At 42.2% G+C, this 16,317-nt stretch overlaps 1 protein-coding gene across 1 annotated transcript; it reads right to left on the reverse strand.

The window, feature by feature from the left end:
- Positions 1–12,477: 12,477 nt before the first annotated feature.
- GADD45A (growth arrest and DNA damage inducible alpha) lies at positions 12,478–15,796 on the reverse strand. Its single transcript, XM_060625608.3, has 4 exons — positions 15,513–15,796; positions 14,877–14,978; positions 14,409–14,646; positions 12,478–13,160 (listed from the first exon to the last, which is right to left on the reverse strand). The coding sequence occupies exons 1-4, from the start codon at positions 15,554–15,556 to the stop codon at positions 13,047–13,049; spliced, it is 498 nt and encodes a 165-aa protein (XP_060481591.1). The 5' UTR covers positions 15,557–15,796; the 3' UTR covers positions 12,478–13,046.
- Positions 15,797–16,317: the final 521 nt, after the last annotated feature.

Genomic DNA, 16,317 nt, shown 5'->3' on the forward strand with positions numbered 1-16,317 from the left:
ACCATATGATCATTTCAATAGATGCAGAGAAAGCATTTGACAAAGTATAACATCCATTCTTGATAAAAGCCCTCAACAAAGTAGGTTTAGAGGGAACATACCTGAACATAATAAAGGCCGTATATGAAAAACCCACAACAAGCATCACACTCAATGGGGAAAATCTGAGAGATGTCCCCCCTGAGGTCAGGAAAAAGACAAGGATGTCAACTCTCATCACTTTTACTCAACATAGTACTGGAAGATCTAGCCACAGCAGATAGACAACAAAAATAAATGAAATTCATCCAAATCAGTAAGGAAGAAATAAAACTTCTATTTGCAGATGACATAATATATAGAAATAATATCTAGAAAACCTAAAGACTCTACCAAAAAATTACTAGAACTGATCAATGAATTCAGTAGTCACAAAAGACAAAATCAATGTACAGAAATCTGTTGCATTTCTATACACTAATAATGAAGCAAAAGAAAGAGAAATTAAGAAAATAATCCCATTACAATTGCATCAAAAATAGTAAAATACCTAGGAATAAACCTAATCAAAGGTGAAAGACCTCTACTCTGAAAACAATAAAACATTGATGAAAAAAACTGAAGATGAAACAAACAAGTGGAAAGACATTCCATGCTCATGGATTGCAAGAAAAACTTAAAATGTCTATACTACCCAAAGCAATACGCACACTTAATGTAATCCCTATCAAAATACCAACAGCATTTTTCACAGAGCTAGAACAATCCTAAAATTTGTATGGAACCACAAAAGGCTCTGAATAGCCAAAGCAATTTTGAAAAAGAAAGCAAAGCTGGAGGTATCACAATTCCAGACTTCAAGTTACATTACAAAGCTGTAGTAATGAAATAAGTATGGTCCTGGCACAAAAACAGACACATAGATCAATAGAACAGAATAGAAAACCCACAATTATGTGGTCAATTAATCTTTGATGAAGCAGGAAAGAATATGTAATGGGAAACAGACAGCTGTCTCTTCAACAAATGGTGTTGGGAAAACTGGACAGCTACATGCAAAAGAATGCAACTGGACCATTTTCTTATACCATACACAAAAATAAATTAAAAATGGATTAAGACCTAAATGTGAGACCTGAAACCATAAAAATACTACAAGAGAGCACAGACAGTAATTTCTCTGACATTGGCCATAATAACATTCTTCTAGGTATGTCTCCTGAGACAAGGAAAATAAAAGCAAAAAATAAACTATTGGGACTACCTCAAAATAAAAGGCTTCTTCAAAACAAGGGGAACAATCAACAAAACTAAAGGACAACTTACTCAATGGGAGAAGATACTTGCAAATGACATATCCAATATAGGGTTAGTATCCAAAATATACAAAGAACTTCTACAAATCAACACCCAAAAACCAAATAATCTAATTTAAAAATGGGCAGAAAATGAACAGACTTTTCTGCAAAGAAGACATCCAGATGGTCAACAGACACAAGAAAAGATACTCAACCTCACTCATCATCAGGGAAATGCAAATCAAAACTACAATGAGATATCACCTCACCGCTATCGGAATGGCTAAAATCAAAAACACAAGAAACAACAAGTGTTGGCAAGGATGTGGGAAGAAAAGGAAGCCTCTTGCACTGTTAGTGGGAACGCAGATTGGTGCAGCCACTGTGGAAAACAGTAGGGAGTTTCACTAAAAAGTTAAAAATACAACTACCCTATGATTCAGTAATGATGGTACTGTGTATTTACCCAAAACATACAAAAACACTAATTCAAAGGGATACATGTACTTCTATGTTTATAGCAGCATTATTTATGAAAGCCAAATTATGGAAATGTCCATCAATAGGTGAATGGATCAAGAAGAAGAATATTATTCAGCCATAAAAAAGAATGAAATCTTGCCATTTGCAACAACTCGGATGGATCTAGAGGGTACTATGCTAAGCTAAATAAGCCAGTCAGAGAAAGACACATATTATGATTTCACTCATATGTGAAATATAAGAAACAAAACAAATGAACAAAAGAAAAAAAAAAAGAGACAAACCAAGAAAGAGACTCTTAACTATAGAGAACTGAGGGTTACCAGAAAAGAGATGGGTAGAGAGAAGGATTAAATAGGTGATGGGGATTGAAGAGTACACTTGTGATGAATGGAATTCACACCAGGTGATGCATGGAATTGTTGACTCAGTATATTGTACACCTGAAACTAATATAACACTGTATGTTAACTATACTAGAATTAAATTAAGTTGTATTTTATTGTTTTATTATTTTGAGAGAGAGAAGGAGAGAAAGAAGAGAGAGAGGCACAGAGAGAATCCCAAGCAGTCTCTGTACTGTCAGCACAGAGCCTGACGCAGGGCTCAATTGCATAAACAGGGAGATCATGACCTGAGCTGAAATCGAGTCAAACGCCTAACCAACTCAGCCACCCAGACCCCTAAATTAAAAATTTTTTAAATGATAAAGAAGGTGGCTCTGCCTAAATCAAAAATTCTCACAGAGGAGGCAATATATCAGTTGGGTCTTGAAGGCTGGGCAGGAATTGGTTAGTGAAGAACAGGGACAGGATAGTCTCAGCAGAGAAGACAGTGTATGCAAATGCACTAGGTTCTAAATGAGTCTAGGGTATTCAAACAACCCAGATATTTGTGGCAGGTGTATGAGGAGGAGAAGGTTGATGAGGCTGGGAAGGAAGTTTGAGTCAAGTCAAAGGCTATGAGTTTGTATTGATTATACAGGCAAGGGAAGGGAGTCGGTAGAGGTTTTTAAGCAGGGTCCTGCCATAGCCTTTGTTTTCATAAAGGTAATTAGAATATAAGAGGAAAATAAAGTAGTGGAGAGAAACTGGCAATAGTGTTTCTAATCTCTGCTGAGTCCCCAGTAGTGTCTCACAATTCTTTCATTTGACCTGTCTAGTTCCTTCATTCCAAACCATTATCACCCTCCTCAAACCCTCCTACTTATCACCTTCCTACCAGGCAAACAATTCTGCCTTCCCCATCAAACAAACAAAATGTTGGGGCCATTTGGCTCGAATTCTCAAACTTCCTATCTTCTCACACTCAAATGTCTCCATCACACCCATCCGAGTATCTTCCATCAGATGCACAGGTTGAGAAGCAACCTTGAGGTCAAGTCCAAACCCTCCAGCTATTCCCAAAGCCCCTTGCCTTCTTCTCTCCTTTATTAAAATTTTCCAAAGAGTGATCAGCCTTCTTTGCCTTCTCTGCCCCACCTCCCTTCTTCTCAATTGGCTGCAATCCTGCTTTTACTCCCACTATTGTAATGGAACTGATTTCACCCAGTAAATTGGCCAGTGAACTCCCAATTTCCAAATTCAATGGAGCATTTCAGTCTCTGCTTCAAGGACCCAACTGCTTGAATCATTCTTTTTCATAAACTCACCATTCTGCATCACTGACTTCTGTGATATCAAACTCTCCTTTTTCCCTCCTGTCTCTTCATTTTCCTGCCTCCTAAAATTCCACCCTCAGTCCCAAGTTTCAATCCTTAGCCCATTGCTGCTCTTCCCATTTTACTCATTCTTCTTAGAAAGTCCATCCATTGTCACTGCTATTCATATGCTAAAGATTTCCAAATCTATACATCCAGCCCATCTTTTGTCCAAGCATCAGACTTACCTACCCTATTGGATATTTTCAACAGATAGCACACAGGGACTTGGAACATAATGTGTCGAAATCCATCTCCCTTCCTGAAATTTAATTGGTAGCACTATCACTAAATTGCCACACCTGGAAACTGAAGAGGCATTCAAGAATCTCCCCTCATCTCTTACATCTGATCACCCATTCTTGCCCATTTCATTTCCCAAATACTTCACAAATCCATCCTGATTTTCCTCATCAGCTACAAATTCGGCCTATATCATCCCTTTTGCTGAACTACTGCAAATCCTCCCATCTGGACTCCAGCCTATGTGGCTGCCCCTGGCATTGGGGTAACCAACTATCTTGGCTTACTTGGGACTATTCTTGTTTGGGCTCTAAGAATCTCACATTCCAGAAATCCCTCAATACCCATTGTTCATGATACTTTTAGTTGCAAATGAAACTTGCTTAAGCACATTACTGGAAATCCATGGGCCTCACTTCAAGTAGAGCTGGATTCAGGAGTTCTGCTTTCAGGTTTCATCTCTGACCTTTCCTCTTGAATAGACTTCTCTATGAGGCAAGCCTGCTGCTAAGCAACACAGACACATGCATCAGCCCAACACCAGAAAGAGATTCTCTACTCTAGTGGAAATGTCTCAGGAAGTTTTCTGATTGGCCCAGCTGAAGTCACAGGTCTATCCCCAAACCAATCACCATAGTCAGAAGGATTGGCTAGACCTGTATTACAAATCTACCCTTGAAGTGGGGAGAACTCCTAAGAAAGAAGATTCACAGAATGAAGAGGCAGGGAGTCAAGATGGACAACAATGAACGGCTATCCCCTTTAAGTCCCATCCAGCGTCCTGTAGTCTGGCCAACTGGACCAATCTGAGAAGAGTGTACCCTAGAACACTCCAATTTAACCATGTTACTTTTCTACATAAAACCCTTAAAATTCTCTCAATACTTGCAGGACAAAGCCCATGCTCTTTGAAAGGGTATACAAGACTATGATCTGGTCTCTGTCTACCTTTTCAGCCTACCTTTCTCCACTCCCTTCCTTAACACTTAATCCTCTAGTAAATACCACAGACTACAAGAGTCCCTCATGGGCCACACCTTTCTCCCCTGACTAGTTATTAATCATGCTTCAAGACTCAGGTCAAGCATCTCTCTTTCCTGGAAAGCTTCCTTACCACCACCACTACCCTAAACACACACACACACACACACACACAGCACATGCCCAAACTTGCCCTGACACCACACCAACTTGAAAATGTGTCAGCTTCCTCTACTAGACTGCAGGTAGAGACCGTACCATAATCATGTTTATTTTTTTTAATTTTTTTTTTTAACATTTATTTACTTTTGAGACAGAGAGAGACAGAGCATGAATGGGGGAGGGTCAGAGAGAGAGGGAGACACAGAATCTGAAACAGGCTCCAGGCTCTGAGCGGTCAGCACAGAGCCCGACACGGGGCTTGAACTCACAGACCGCGATATCATGACCTGAGCCGAAGTCGGCTACTTAACCGACTGAGCCCCAACCCGTAATCGTGTTTATATAGCAAGTTCTAGCACAGTGCTTAGCATGCAGTATGTGTGTGACCTTTGATCTTGAACAGAAAATGTTCTGATAAATAAACAAGAAAGAACCAAATTCAGTTAATAGAAGTGGAGGACAAACTAGCTTAGTCGAAATGAACATAACCTAAGTAGATGGTGTCTTTCCATATTCTGTTCCGTTGGGCTATGTGGTTTATTGGGGGCTTTCTTTTTTCTTTAAATCACCCTCTAATTTGCAAATACAGAGTAATTACATACAAGACATACATAACATACATACATAGAAGATTACTCATGGGAGATGTAATTATCATTAGGTTGCATAGATCGAGTACTTCCAGGAACTGATCTAAGTGTTTTCTATGCACTATTCCTTTAATCCTCATGACAAACTAATGACATAAGCCTTCTTTATTTTCCCATTTTAAAGGAGAAATAATTGAGGCTTAAAGAAGTTACACTAACTTTCTCAAGTTCTATCGAGGATCAAGGATCCAAGCCCTGGTCTTTCTGGTTATAAAAGCCCATTGTCTTAACTACTACACTTTTAGTCTTTATCTTTTTTCAGCTCAATCCTTAACAATTACACAAGGAAGCAAAAGGAAATCAGAAGGCTCTTCTCCAGGTAAGCCATTTCTTGTGAAGTTAGTATTTTGATAATTATAATACAATTACAATACAGTGATATAATCAGGTCTTAAGTGGTGATACTAAGAAAGTTTGCTGCTTCTGTGCGTATTAAATTCTTTCTCAGACGCTTAATTGTAGAAAATGAGTTAGCATAAAAGCATTAAAGCACCTAGGGACAGAAATCACTTTTACCTTGACGAAGTTCTAAGATGAAAGAGAACAATTCTTAGAATTCTCCCCTGGTTTTTGTCTCCTTTTGTTTTCCTGAGGCTCTGTCCTACTTACTGGATAAGTAAAAGATTAGATCCAATTGGTTTCATCCTCCCCCAGGCTAACCTGTGCTGTCTGGTTGGCCTCTTCGAGAGATAGCTCCAGCATACAGAGGAATGAGTTCACAGTAAAATTTTGGTTCTTCTTCCTTGCCTTGTGACTTTGGAAGTGTCTTTTGACTTCTCTGAACCTAAGTTGCTTTAGCAAGGACTCAAATTAATAAATGCGTAAGCATGTTATAAGCCAGACAGTTCTAACTGATATGATAAAAATACGAACTCTATTCACTTCCCAAGCTCCTACCTTGTGTCTGACACGAAGCACTACTCCATCAACAACCGGTTGTTTTGATCATTCTGATCAGGTTCTTCCTTGTCTTGTCCAAAGTGCCCAGTGTTGTGTTTAGCACATAATAAACAGGTCTGTCAGTAGGCCAGTTCAAGGCAGTGCTAAGCGCCATTCTGTTTTGCAGACTCTTTCGCCTTTTGGAGTTCTTGTAACTTGTACAGTAACCACCTTAGTAAACTAGTAAATTCTAACTCCATCCACAAGTAGCAAAGATTTCTGGTTTTATCACTTCGCTGAAGATCTCTTCAACCTTTGCAGAGAAATGTATATTCCTTAGCTCCTAGTGGGTTGGCATCAGGGAGACTGGAGACTGAGCAAATGAGAGCGTCCCCCTCCTTCTCTCCCACTCCCCCGAGACTTGTAGAATGGTTTTGCTGAAATTCAGCGGGAAGAACGCCAAGAGTTCTCAAACTTCTCTGATAATAAGAATTACCTGAAGTGCTTGTTAAAAAATAAATTCTGAGCCTTATCTCAGCGGCACTTAATCTGAAGCTCCTGGGAAGGGTTTTGAAGGTGCATTTTTAACAAACATCCATAGGTCTCATTATCAGAACAATTGGGAAATCCTGATAATGCAAACACCTCACTTTATACAGGAAAGTTCTGAGGCCCAGACTGAGAGATGTGAATTGTTGGAGGTGAAGGGTGAACCCCACATGCTTAAAAGGATTAGGAAGGGAAGCCTAAGTGAGTCCAAGCAGGCTTGAGTTGACAATTGGGAGGGGTAAGGTCTGTGGCAAACAGGAAATCCTTGTTTAAAAGGGAAAAGCCTCCTCTGAACTCCAGCCAATTGTTGCCACAGATAGCAATGGAAATCAGAATTTTTCTAAAAAATGTCTCCATGTTTAAAAGTTGACAACTGATTTAAAATAAATTTTTTTAAACATTTAAAAGCCAAACTTCTCTTAGCTAGCAGTTTCTAACCTTGCACTAGGACTTTGTGAGCCATAGCATCTTTTCCTTGCCTTTCATGCTGGTGATAGCATACTGCCTCTTTTCTCAGTGTTAAGTGGTTTAAAAAATTTTTTTTTCTTTTTACTACATAATCTCTATGCCCACCATGGGGCTCAAACTCACGACACCAAGATCAAGAGTCCACATGCTCTACCAACTGAGCCGGCCAGGCACCCCTAAAATAGCTTTCTATCACCTAATAAAAAAGGCTGACTAATAGGACGGGCCCTTCATGGTCTGGTTCCTACCACCTTTCCTACTTCATTACCCATCATTGGAAAATAAGAATTCTTGACCCAGATTACCTCGGTCTGCATCCTGGATTTGCAACTTCCTAACAGTAATATGACTCCAGGTAAATATATCTCTTCATTTTCCAAATGGCAACAATAGTACCTACTTCCACCGGGTTGTTGTGAATATTAATGTGTTACCGTAAAGCTCTTAGAACAGTGCTCGGCATGTAGTAAACCCTCTATGTGTTATGGTTGCCCCCCCAGAAGCTAGCCCCAAAGATGCCTTGAATTCATACCTTCGGAGCTGCAGTTCCCCCTCCTGGAACAAATGTTCTTTACAGTCCCCTGGCCGAGCTCTTGATTCTTCAGGTCTCACTGTTCTGGCAATGCTCCTCGCCCAGGAACACTCAGGCCTTGAATATTACTCATCATCGCTTATCACCCTAAATTGCAGGAGTCAGGCATCTCCACTAAAGGCAGAGACCTTGCTTTTTCACTTTTGTAGCCCCAGGACCTAACACAGTATCAGGTACATCCTTTCAATAAATAGTGCTAAAGGAATAAATGTGCTGATCTTGATTTTCTTATTTGATTATAAACTTAAGGGCAAACCCTCCCATAGACTACATCTATGTATTCTCTACAGCCCCTAGCAGAATTATATTCCATAGTCAATCAATTAAGTAATTTCTGCGGTTTGCAAAATACAGTGCTAGCTTCGGATCAAAGAGCTTATTACTACAGTTTGGTCCATGCCATCCCCACATGCCCTCCAGGGATTTCTACCTTTTGAATCCCATTAGCAGTTCTCTGGGCCTTTCTTCTGTTACTGAGCACTTTTCACCTTGGATTATATCTACTGATGTGCATGTCTCATTGCTTCATTAGACTATGAACTCCTTGGGGCCAGAGTATTGATTTTTTGCAGACTTCAATATAACTAGCATAGTTCCTTGCCCATAGTAAGGACTCATTAAATATTTCTCGGTGGTCTTCATGATACAGCCTTTTCACAGAGTTTCTTATGTTTCTCTAAGGACTGTTAAAAAGAAAAAAAAAAAAGGAGGGGCGCCTGGGTGACTCAGTCAGTTAAGCATCCAACTTCGGCTCAGGTCATGATCTAGTAGTTCGTGAGTTCAAGCCCTGTGTCCAGGTCTGTGCTGACGGCTCAGAGCCTGGAGCCTGCTTCAAATTCTGTGCCCCCCCCCTCCGCCCCACCCCTGCTTGTGCTCTCTCTTTGTCTTTCAGAAATGAATAAACATTAAAACAAAATTTTTTTAAAAAGGAGAGTCGTCTGGGTGGCCCAGTTGGATAAGTTTCCGACTCTTGGTTTTGACTCAGGTCGTGATCTCACAACTTGTAAGTTTGAGCCCCCTGCATCAGGCTCTGTGCTGACAGCATGGAGCCTGCTCAGGATTCTCTCTCTCTGCCCCTCCTCTGCTCACTGGTGCTCTCTCTTTCATAATAAATAATTAAGCTTAGGGGCACTTGTACCCCAATGTTTATAGCAGCACTCTCAACTTTCTCATAGCCAAATTATGGAAAGAGCCTAAATGTCCATCAACTGATGAATGGATAAAGAAATTGTGGTTTATATACACAATGGAGTACCATGTGGCAATGAGAAAGAATAAAATATGGCCCTTTGTAGCAACGTGGATGGAACTGGAGAGAGTGTTTTCACTCTTATGTGGATCCTGAGAAACTTAACAGAAACCCATGGGGGAGGGGAAGGAAAAAAAAAAAAAAAGGTTAGAGTGGGAGAGAGCCAAAGCATAAGAGACTCTTAAAAACTGAGAATAAACTGAGGGTTGATGGGGGGTGGGAGGGAGGGGAGGGTGGGTGATGGGTATTGAGGAGGGCACCTTTGGGATGAGCACTGGGTGTTGTATGGAAACCAATTTGACAATAAATTTCATATATTGAAATAAATAAATAAATAAGCTTAAAATAAATAAATAAATAAATACATAAATAAAAAGGAAAAAAAAAGATTCAGTGCAGTTTCAGGGACACCGGTCCTGTCTTATGAATCATGCCATGGGGAGTTTTGTTCATTTGAAGGAAACAACATGTCACACTGTTTGCAGCTTCTTACCACATATTGAACAAAATTTAACCTCTATAGTTGAAATTTGAGGAAACGATGATTTCACAAGGGTTACAGCAAAGCATCTCAAAAGAAACTTTGGAACTGCTTCCAGTTGACAGTATACAAATGCTCTTTCCTAGAAAGAACCCTTTTTGTTTATTTGGAAAGTAATGTATATTACAGGTGATTAGTTACCTTCACGAGTCCTTGTATTATAGAAGTTTAACTTACTGAGGGCTTTGGTTAATTGTAAAAGGAGGAGGCAATGCCATCTATGACACTGAGGTGAAGGTGCCAGTGGAAAAAATAGGTGTTTTCCACATTCAGCACACCTGAGTTAGATGAAGAGAGCTTTGTTCCTGTTGTCACATTTCCACCTACTTGCAATAAGTAGGTTTTCATAGCATTTAAGGCAACAACTGAAGAATATTAACACCAATTAGAGGGAGAAGTTGTCTGGGTAGTTGCACACGTGTTTACAATCAACTGTTTCATGATTGGGTTTTTCAATGCAATGGTAACTTTGCGTTATGTTCCGTCAGGGAAGAATAACAACAGTTAAAACTTAAAGCAAAACCCAAAACAAGAGTTCTGCATTAATTGTTGGGACCTTCCTGAAACAAAACACTCTGAAGAATGTAGACTATTAATTGCTTCATACCTCTAAGCACTATGGATTTAGAATAGAGACTCTAAACTCCTTTCTCAAAATAAATATATTTATACTGTGTTTTAAGGCATCAGAGAAATCTGTCTGATGGATGGTTTTTAGTTTCCCTATTGCTATTGCAGTTTAGTAATAGACACACTATACTGAGCACTTATTTATTATATGCCAGGTAGTTTGCATTCATTATTTCTAAATCATTCATTGAGTCAACAAATTCTAATTCCATACCTACTGCTTGCTGACAAGTGTGCTAAATCCTGGGCTACAATTATGAACCAGACATTAGCTCTTACCTTTAGGGAAGATACAGTTTTGTAGAAGAGGTAACGATTCTGCAAGCTGGGTAATTTTACCTCCATCTTTAGATGAGGAGAAAGAGATGCAGAGGGGCTAATACTGGCTGCTCCCCATGGTCTTCAACACCAGGCGACGCTGCCGATCTCTTCCCTTCTTCCTGCTTTAATTTACTCATCTTTGCAAGGGTTTTAAATCAGGCAACTGAGGAAGAGGCTTGAAAATCCTTAGTAGGAAGGCAAGAAAATTCTATTGAAAACTCACTGCTCTCAATCTTTTGGGAAAACAAGTATTAAATACTAGTTATGCTTTGGATTAGGCACCAGCTTAAATAAAATACAATGAGCTTAAACAAGGCCTAAAAACCCACATTTCTGTAAGATGTGGAAAAAGAGAAACTTAATTGCAAGGTGGAAGGCACACGGGCTCGTGTTATTCTTAAAATGCAGAAACTTGGAGCTTTTTGTTAGTATTAGTTGGTTTGTTTTTCTCTCCAGACTTTTGCTTTTCCCTGATTATATGTGGTCATGACAAGGATGGGAGACAGATGGCAGGGGAGCCATTGAGGGTGCCCTTTGCCAAATAGGCCAAAAAAAAAAAAAAAAAAAAAGAAAAAGAAAAAGAAAAAATATCCCATGGACTAAAGCCATGTTAGACTTCTCAGTAAGCATTTTTGCTTTCTTTGGCTATACCTACAGGAGATTGTTGCAGTTAATTATCAAGTGACTGTTCCAACTAAGAGATGATTGTTCTGCTGAAGGCTTTCATTTATTTTGTTCTCTTCTTCCATCTGCCCCATCTAACTTAACCAGACCCCTCAAAACCATAGCAGAAATGCTCAGCTGGAAAACATACAGCTCTGGAGAGAATAAGGGCACCAGAAATCTTTGCCAGGCCACTTCCCTATTCCTTAAATATGGTTCTGCAAAATGCACAGCCTTGGACTGGTACGGTCACTTCCTGGTTGGCATTACCTACAGCCTCTTATCCCAATAACCCCTTTCACAGTCCCCGGTGTTATCTTCCTAGAACACTGATCACGTCACTCCCTATGTGAAGGCCTCTGCTGAATCCCCAAAGTTTATAGAAGGAAGCCCAAATGCCTGAGGGTGAAACAGAATGGCCTTCATAGTCTGGGCCTAATCCCCACCTACTTTTTCAACCTTATCTCTCCCTTTTCTTTTCTACACCAGAGGCGCACACACAATCACTCTTTGTTCCCCGAACAGGGTTTGGTCTTTCAGGGCTCCACACCTTTGCACAAACTAGTGTCGCTGCCAACAGCATCCTAGCTGGGGAAATGACACGTGTTTTAAGACCCACATAACTTGCTGTCTCCCCAATAAAACCTTCCCTGGTCTTGCAGGTTAACTTCAGTCACTTTCACCTTTCTGCTTCCTTAGTATTTTGCATATAGTCTTCTTATAACATTAATATCACTGAACTATAACTACTCAGATTTTGCAAGTATAGTCTCTAACACCTTTTCCCTAACTGCGACCCCCAACTCCTCTTAAATCACCTTTGGTTTTCTGACTTTTGACACCATGTAGATAGAGTAGGGCCCTAGTAAAATGTCTGTTAAATAAAGAATAAAAAATAAAACTATGCCACGTCCAGCTCAAATGTTTAAAAGTGGAAAAAAATACACACACACACACCAGAGATCTATCTATATATATAGATACACACATATACTATATATATGATTTCATAAGGGTTTTAATTTTTCCATATAAAAAAACTTATTTAAAATACATTCCAAGTTAAAAGAAACAAAAGCACACATTAAGAAATGATGCAATTATTCCATACCAGTTTATTGTAGGTATTGTGTTTCAAAAAATTTATAGCATAAATAACTTCTCATGTCATAAAATAACTTAGTACAATTTATAATAAAACTTTGAGAATTTAACATCTCATCAAAATACAATAAAATATGGTTTTAAAATAGGATCAACCCTTTCTGTTTTTCTTTTATTTGAGGGCACATAAACCAAAAATACCCAAACTACTGCCGCACATTTGAACTTTAACAAAGCGCATTTGGTTTATTTAAATGTAACTCAACCATTCTAAATTAATACATAGTTTGTTTTCCTTCCTGCGTGGTTCTTTGTAATTTTTGTTCCTTTTGACTTGTATTTGTTTCAACACAGCTTCCTTCTTCATTTTCACCTCTTTCCATCTGCAAAGTCATCTATCTCCGGGCCCTCGGAACATGTAGTTGAACTCACTCAGCCCCTTGACATCAGTTTCTGTAATCCTTGCATCAGTGTGGGGAGTAACTGCTTGAGTAACTACAAAGGTATTTCAAAACTTCAGTGCAATTTGGTTCAGTTATTTTCATTCAGATGCCATCACCGTTCGGGGAGATTAATCACTGGAACCCACTGATCCATGTAGCGACTTTCCCGGCAAAAACAAATAAGTTGACTTAAGGCAGGATCCTTCCACTGTGATGAATGTGGATTCTGGGAACAAATTGAGAAAAATAAATTCACTATTTTAAAAAAAATCAGCATTTGCTAATAATTCCACTCATTTTAAGAGGAAGACAACCTGAACGTTCTATACTTTGGCTGTGTGACATAGAGACCAGTTACAACCATAAAAAATAAGCTTTCTTCTAGGTAGTTGGTTTCCTGCAAAATCATTAAGGGTAATTCTCCACTAAACCATACTCTGCAAAGTTTGATGCATGCAACCCTCTGAACCATTTTATATATATATATATATATATATATATATATATATATATATATATATATATATATTTATATATATATATATATTTATATATATATATATTTATATATATATATTTATATATATATATATAAATATATATATATATATATGCATGGTATTTATTTAGTTTTGCACGAGAGCATATTTATTTAGTTTTGCATGACATTATCATTCACAGGTTTGTCCTACCAAAGTTGTACTGTGGAAGAGACCTGAGTGAAAACAACTCTGAGGAGTATTTCCATGCTGTGTGTGCAATGGATGAAAGCTGCATAGCAGTTAACTAGAAATGCCACCTGTTATACCTCTCCAAAGACAGGAGAGGAGTAATTTTCAAGAGTACCAAAATGGTTAGGCTGCCACTTAACTAGACCAGTCAAAAAGAGTAAAATGTAAAAGACAAAGCTATCATATTACCTCTGAAAACACAAGTTCTCTATCTACCAAAGGTTTTTACCAGGGAAAAAAGGCCCATTAAAAAAATGTAAGATTGCAGACAAAAAATTCCCACTCTATCCTCTTCAAGTATTTCTAGGGAATTAATAAGGTCTGTCTCCTACACCATTTCTATTTTTAACTCTGAGTGGCGGCGAATGAAGCTGACTCCTTAATGAGGGTGAGCCAGGAATTTATTTGGCTTTATCTAATCTGCCCTACTAAAGGAATTAGTCACGGGAGGTAGTGCAGATGTAGGTAGGGAGTAGCTGGGCTGACAATGCTGACTCACAAGGATCTCTTCCGCTGCTGGCAGCCTCCAACGTGCTTAGACATGTTCTGTACCAGAGAAAATCCTGATGATGAAACTAGCACATCTCGGCCGAAAGTCCAGCCACACTCTCTAATGGGGCAAAAGCAGCCACGCTCTTGCCCTCCCCCTCATTCCAGATCTGCAGTCAGGCGACTCTGAACCCTCGCTCACTCCCCTCCAGAACTCTTCACTCCAGCCGGCCCGCAGCCCCCCTCTCGCTTACCGTCACCAGGACGCAGTGCAGGTCCGGGGGCTGCTCGGCGCCCTCGCTCGCGGCTGGGCTTGCGTCGGTCTCCAGGAGCAGGAGCTCAGCCAGTCGGCCCGGGTTGCTGACGCGCAGGATGTTGATGTCGTTCTCGCAGCAGAACGCCTGGATCAGGGTGAAGTGGATCTGCAGAGCCACATCCCTGTCGTCGTCCTCGTCCGCCGCCAGCAGGCACAGCACCACGTTATCCGGGTCGCTGAGGGCAGCGGGAGGGGCGGGTGAGCGCAGAGACACCACCCGTCCGCGTGGACACCCGCAATACCCGCCCGGGTCCCGGGGTCGGCCCCGTCCTGCCCGCTGCCCGTGGGGCAGGTGGGAAGCCGCAGGAAGCTGCGCTGCAGGGCGGGAGGCGCTCGGCGAGGTCGCCTCCGACAGGGCTGGGGAGAGAAGGGGGTGCCACGAGGAACTCGCGAGGGCCCCACTTACACGTTGAGCAGCTTGGCCGCCTCGTACACCCCGACGGTGATGGTGCGCTGACTCAGGGCTTTGCTGAGCACTTCCTCGAGGGCATCCCCCACCTTATCCATCCTACACGTGAGGGAGAGCAAAGGGGTCCCGTCAGCCCCGGTCCCTTCTGGGCCATCGCCGCCCCTTCGCCCTGCACCGCGACTCTCCCTCCCGAGTTCGTGCGCCACCGCGCCGCTCCGCTTTCTGCAAACCCAAAGCCCCCTCCCCCCCGGCCCTGTCACCCCCAGTGAACCCTCACACGCCCAGAGGCCGGGTGGCCTGCGAAAAACCCCGAGAGGGCCACCCGCCACCCTCCCCCGAGGGCGCTGCCAGTCCCCGGCGCTGGGCGCAGCCACAGGCTGCCAGCCGCAGGAGCGGCACCGGCAGGGACAGTCCCTTCTGCCTTTTGCAAAGGCCTGGAGGGCTCGGCCGGGTTGGGGGCACGCTCCTTCCGTCCACGGACGCCTCGGGGAAGGCCCCCGGAGCGAGACGGACGGGAGGTGCCCTCTGCAAACTTTTAACCGCTCGCTCCCCGCCAAACCTTGCCCAGAGGAGCCGCAATGGGGTGCACGCAGTGGGCGAGCAGAGTTCAGGGAGAGACTCCGGCCGCCTTACCTTTCGGTCTTCTGCTCTCCAGCCGAGAATTCCTCCAAAGTCATATTGCAACTGCAAATCCCCCTCAGAGAGAGCGCGGCGTGCGGACTGCTCCTGCCACGGTGGGCGCTTGGGCGCCTGCTCTCTGCACTCCCTCACAGGCTCTTCCAACTCCCGCTGCCACCGCGCGGTCCGTCCGTCCGTCTGTCCCTCTCGCCCCACTCGCTCGCCCGCTCCCGGCCCCCTCGCCTCGCCACGGGCCGCGACTCCGACGGGGCAGCTGCCTCACAGCCACTGAAGGACAAAGGCCCCGCTCGCCCGAGTTATCCTGCCAACCTCCAGCCAACCACCACCAGCGTCATTTGCATACGCACAGCCATTGGGTTATGCAAATCAGCCTGCTCTGACAATTTGACCCCAGCTCCTGGAACCGTGGGGAGAGAAGCGGAAGGGGGTGGAGCCACGCGGAAGGCGAGCTCAGGGCCGAGGGCGGTGCAGGGACAGGGGAGGGCGGGGTCCGGAGCGGACTCTCTTAGCCTGTTGGAGGGGCCCGTAGGAGGGTGGGGGGCCCTTTGCAAAGGCCGGGCGGGAGGGGGGTGTCTTCCAATTGAGTCTGGAGCAGGCTGCCAAGTGTTTTTCTAGTTAGTGCATTTTTTTTTTTTTTTTTGGTCGTTTCATGTCTTTTGTTTTTAGGGGTTGTTATTAAAATCTATTTCCAGGGTTAATGCACCCAAGTCTAGTAATTATTAGTAAGCAGGTTACATAAAAAGAGTGTTTCAGACCTCTGGGGCAAAGTTTACCTCAGAAGTGTTGTTTATGTAAGTCT

The sequence above is a fragment of the Panthera onca genome, chromosome C1 (genome assembly GCF_046562875.1).
Source record: "Panthera onca isolate mPanOnc1 chromosome C1, mPanOnc1 haplotype 2, whole genome shotgun sequence".
NCBI classification, from domain to species: domain Eukaryota; kingdom Metazoa; phylum Chordata; class Mammalia; order Carnivora; family Felidae; genus Panthera; species Panthera onca.

What these genes read in the sequence shown, in the direction of transcription:
- GADD45A (XM_060625608.3), bottom strand. Translation starts at nt 15,556, where the DNA reads ATGACTTTGGAGGAATTCTCGGCTGGAGAGCAGAAGACCGAAAG. An exon ending in GGAGAGCAGAAGACCGAAAG is followed by an intron (nt 14,979 to 15,512) that starts GTAAGGCGGCCG and finishes CCTCACGTGTAG; the next exon opens with GATGGATAAGGTGGGGGATG. An exon ending in TGCACTGCGTCCTGGTGACG is followed by an intron (nt 13,161 to 14,408) that starts GTAAGCGAGAGG and finishes ATTTGTTCCCAG; the next exon opens with AATCCACATTCATCACAGTG.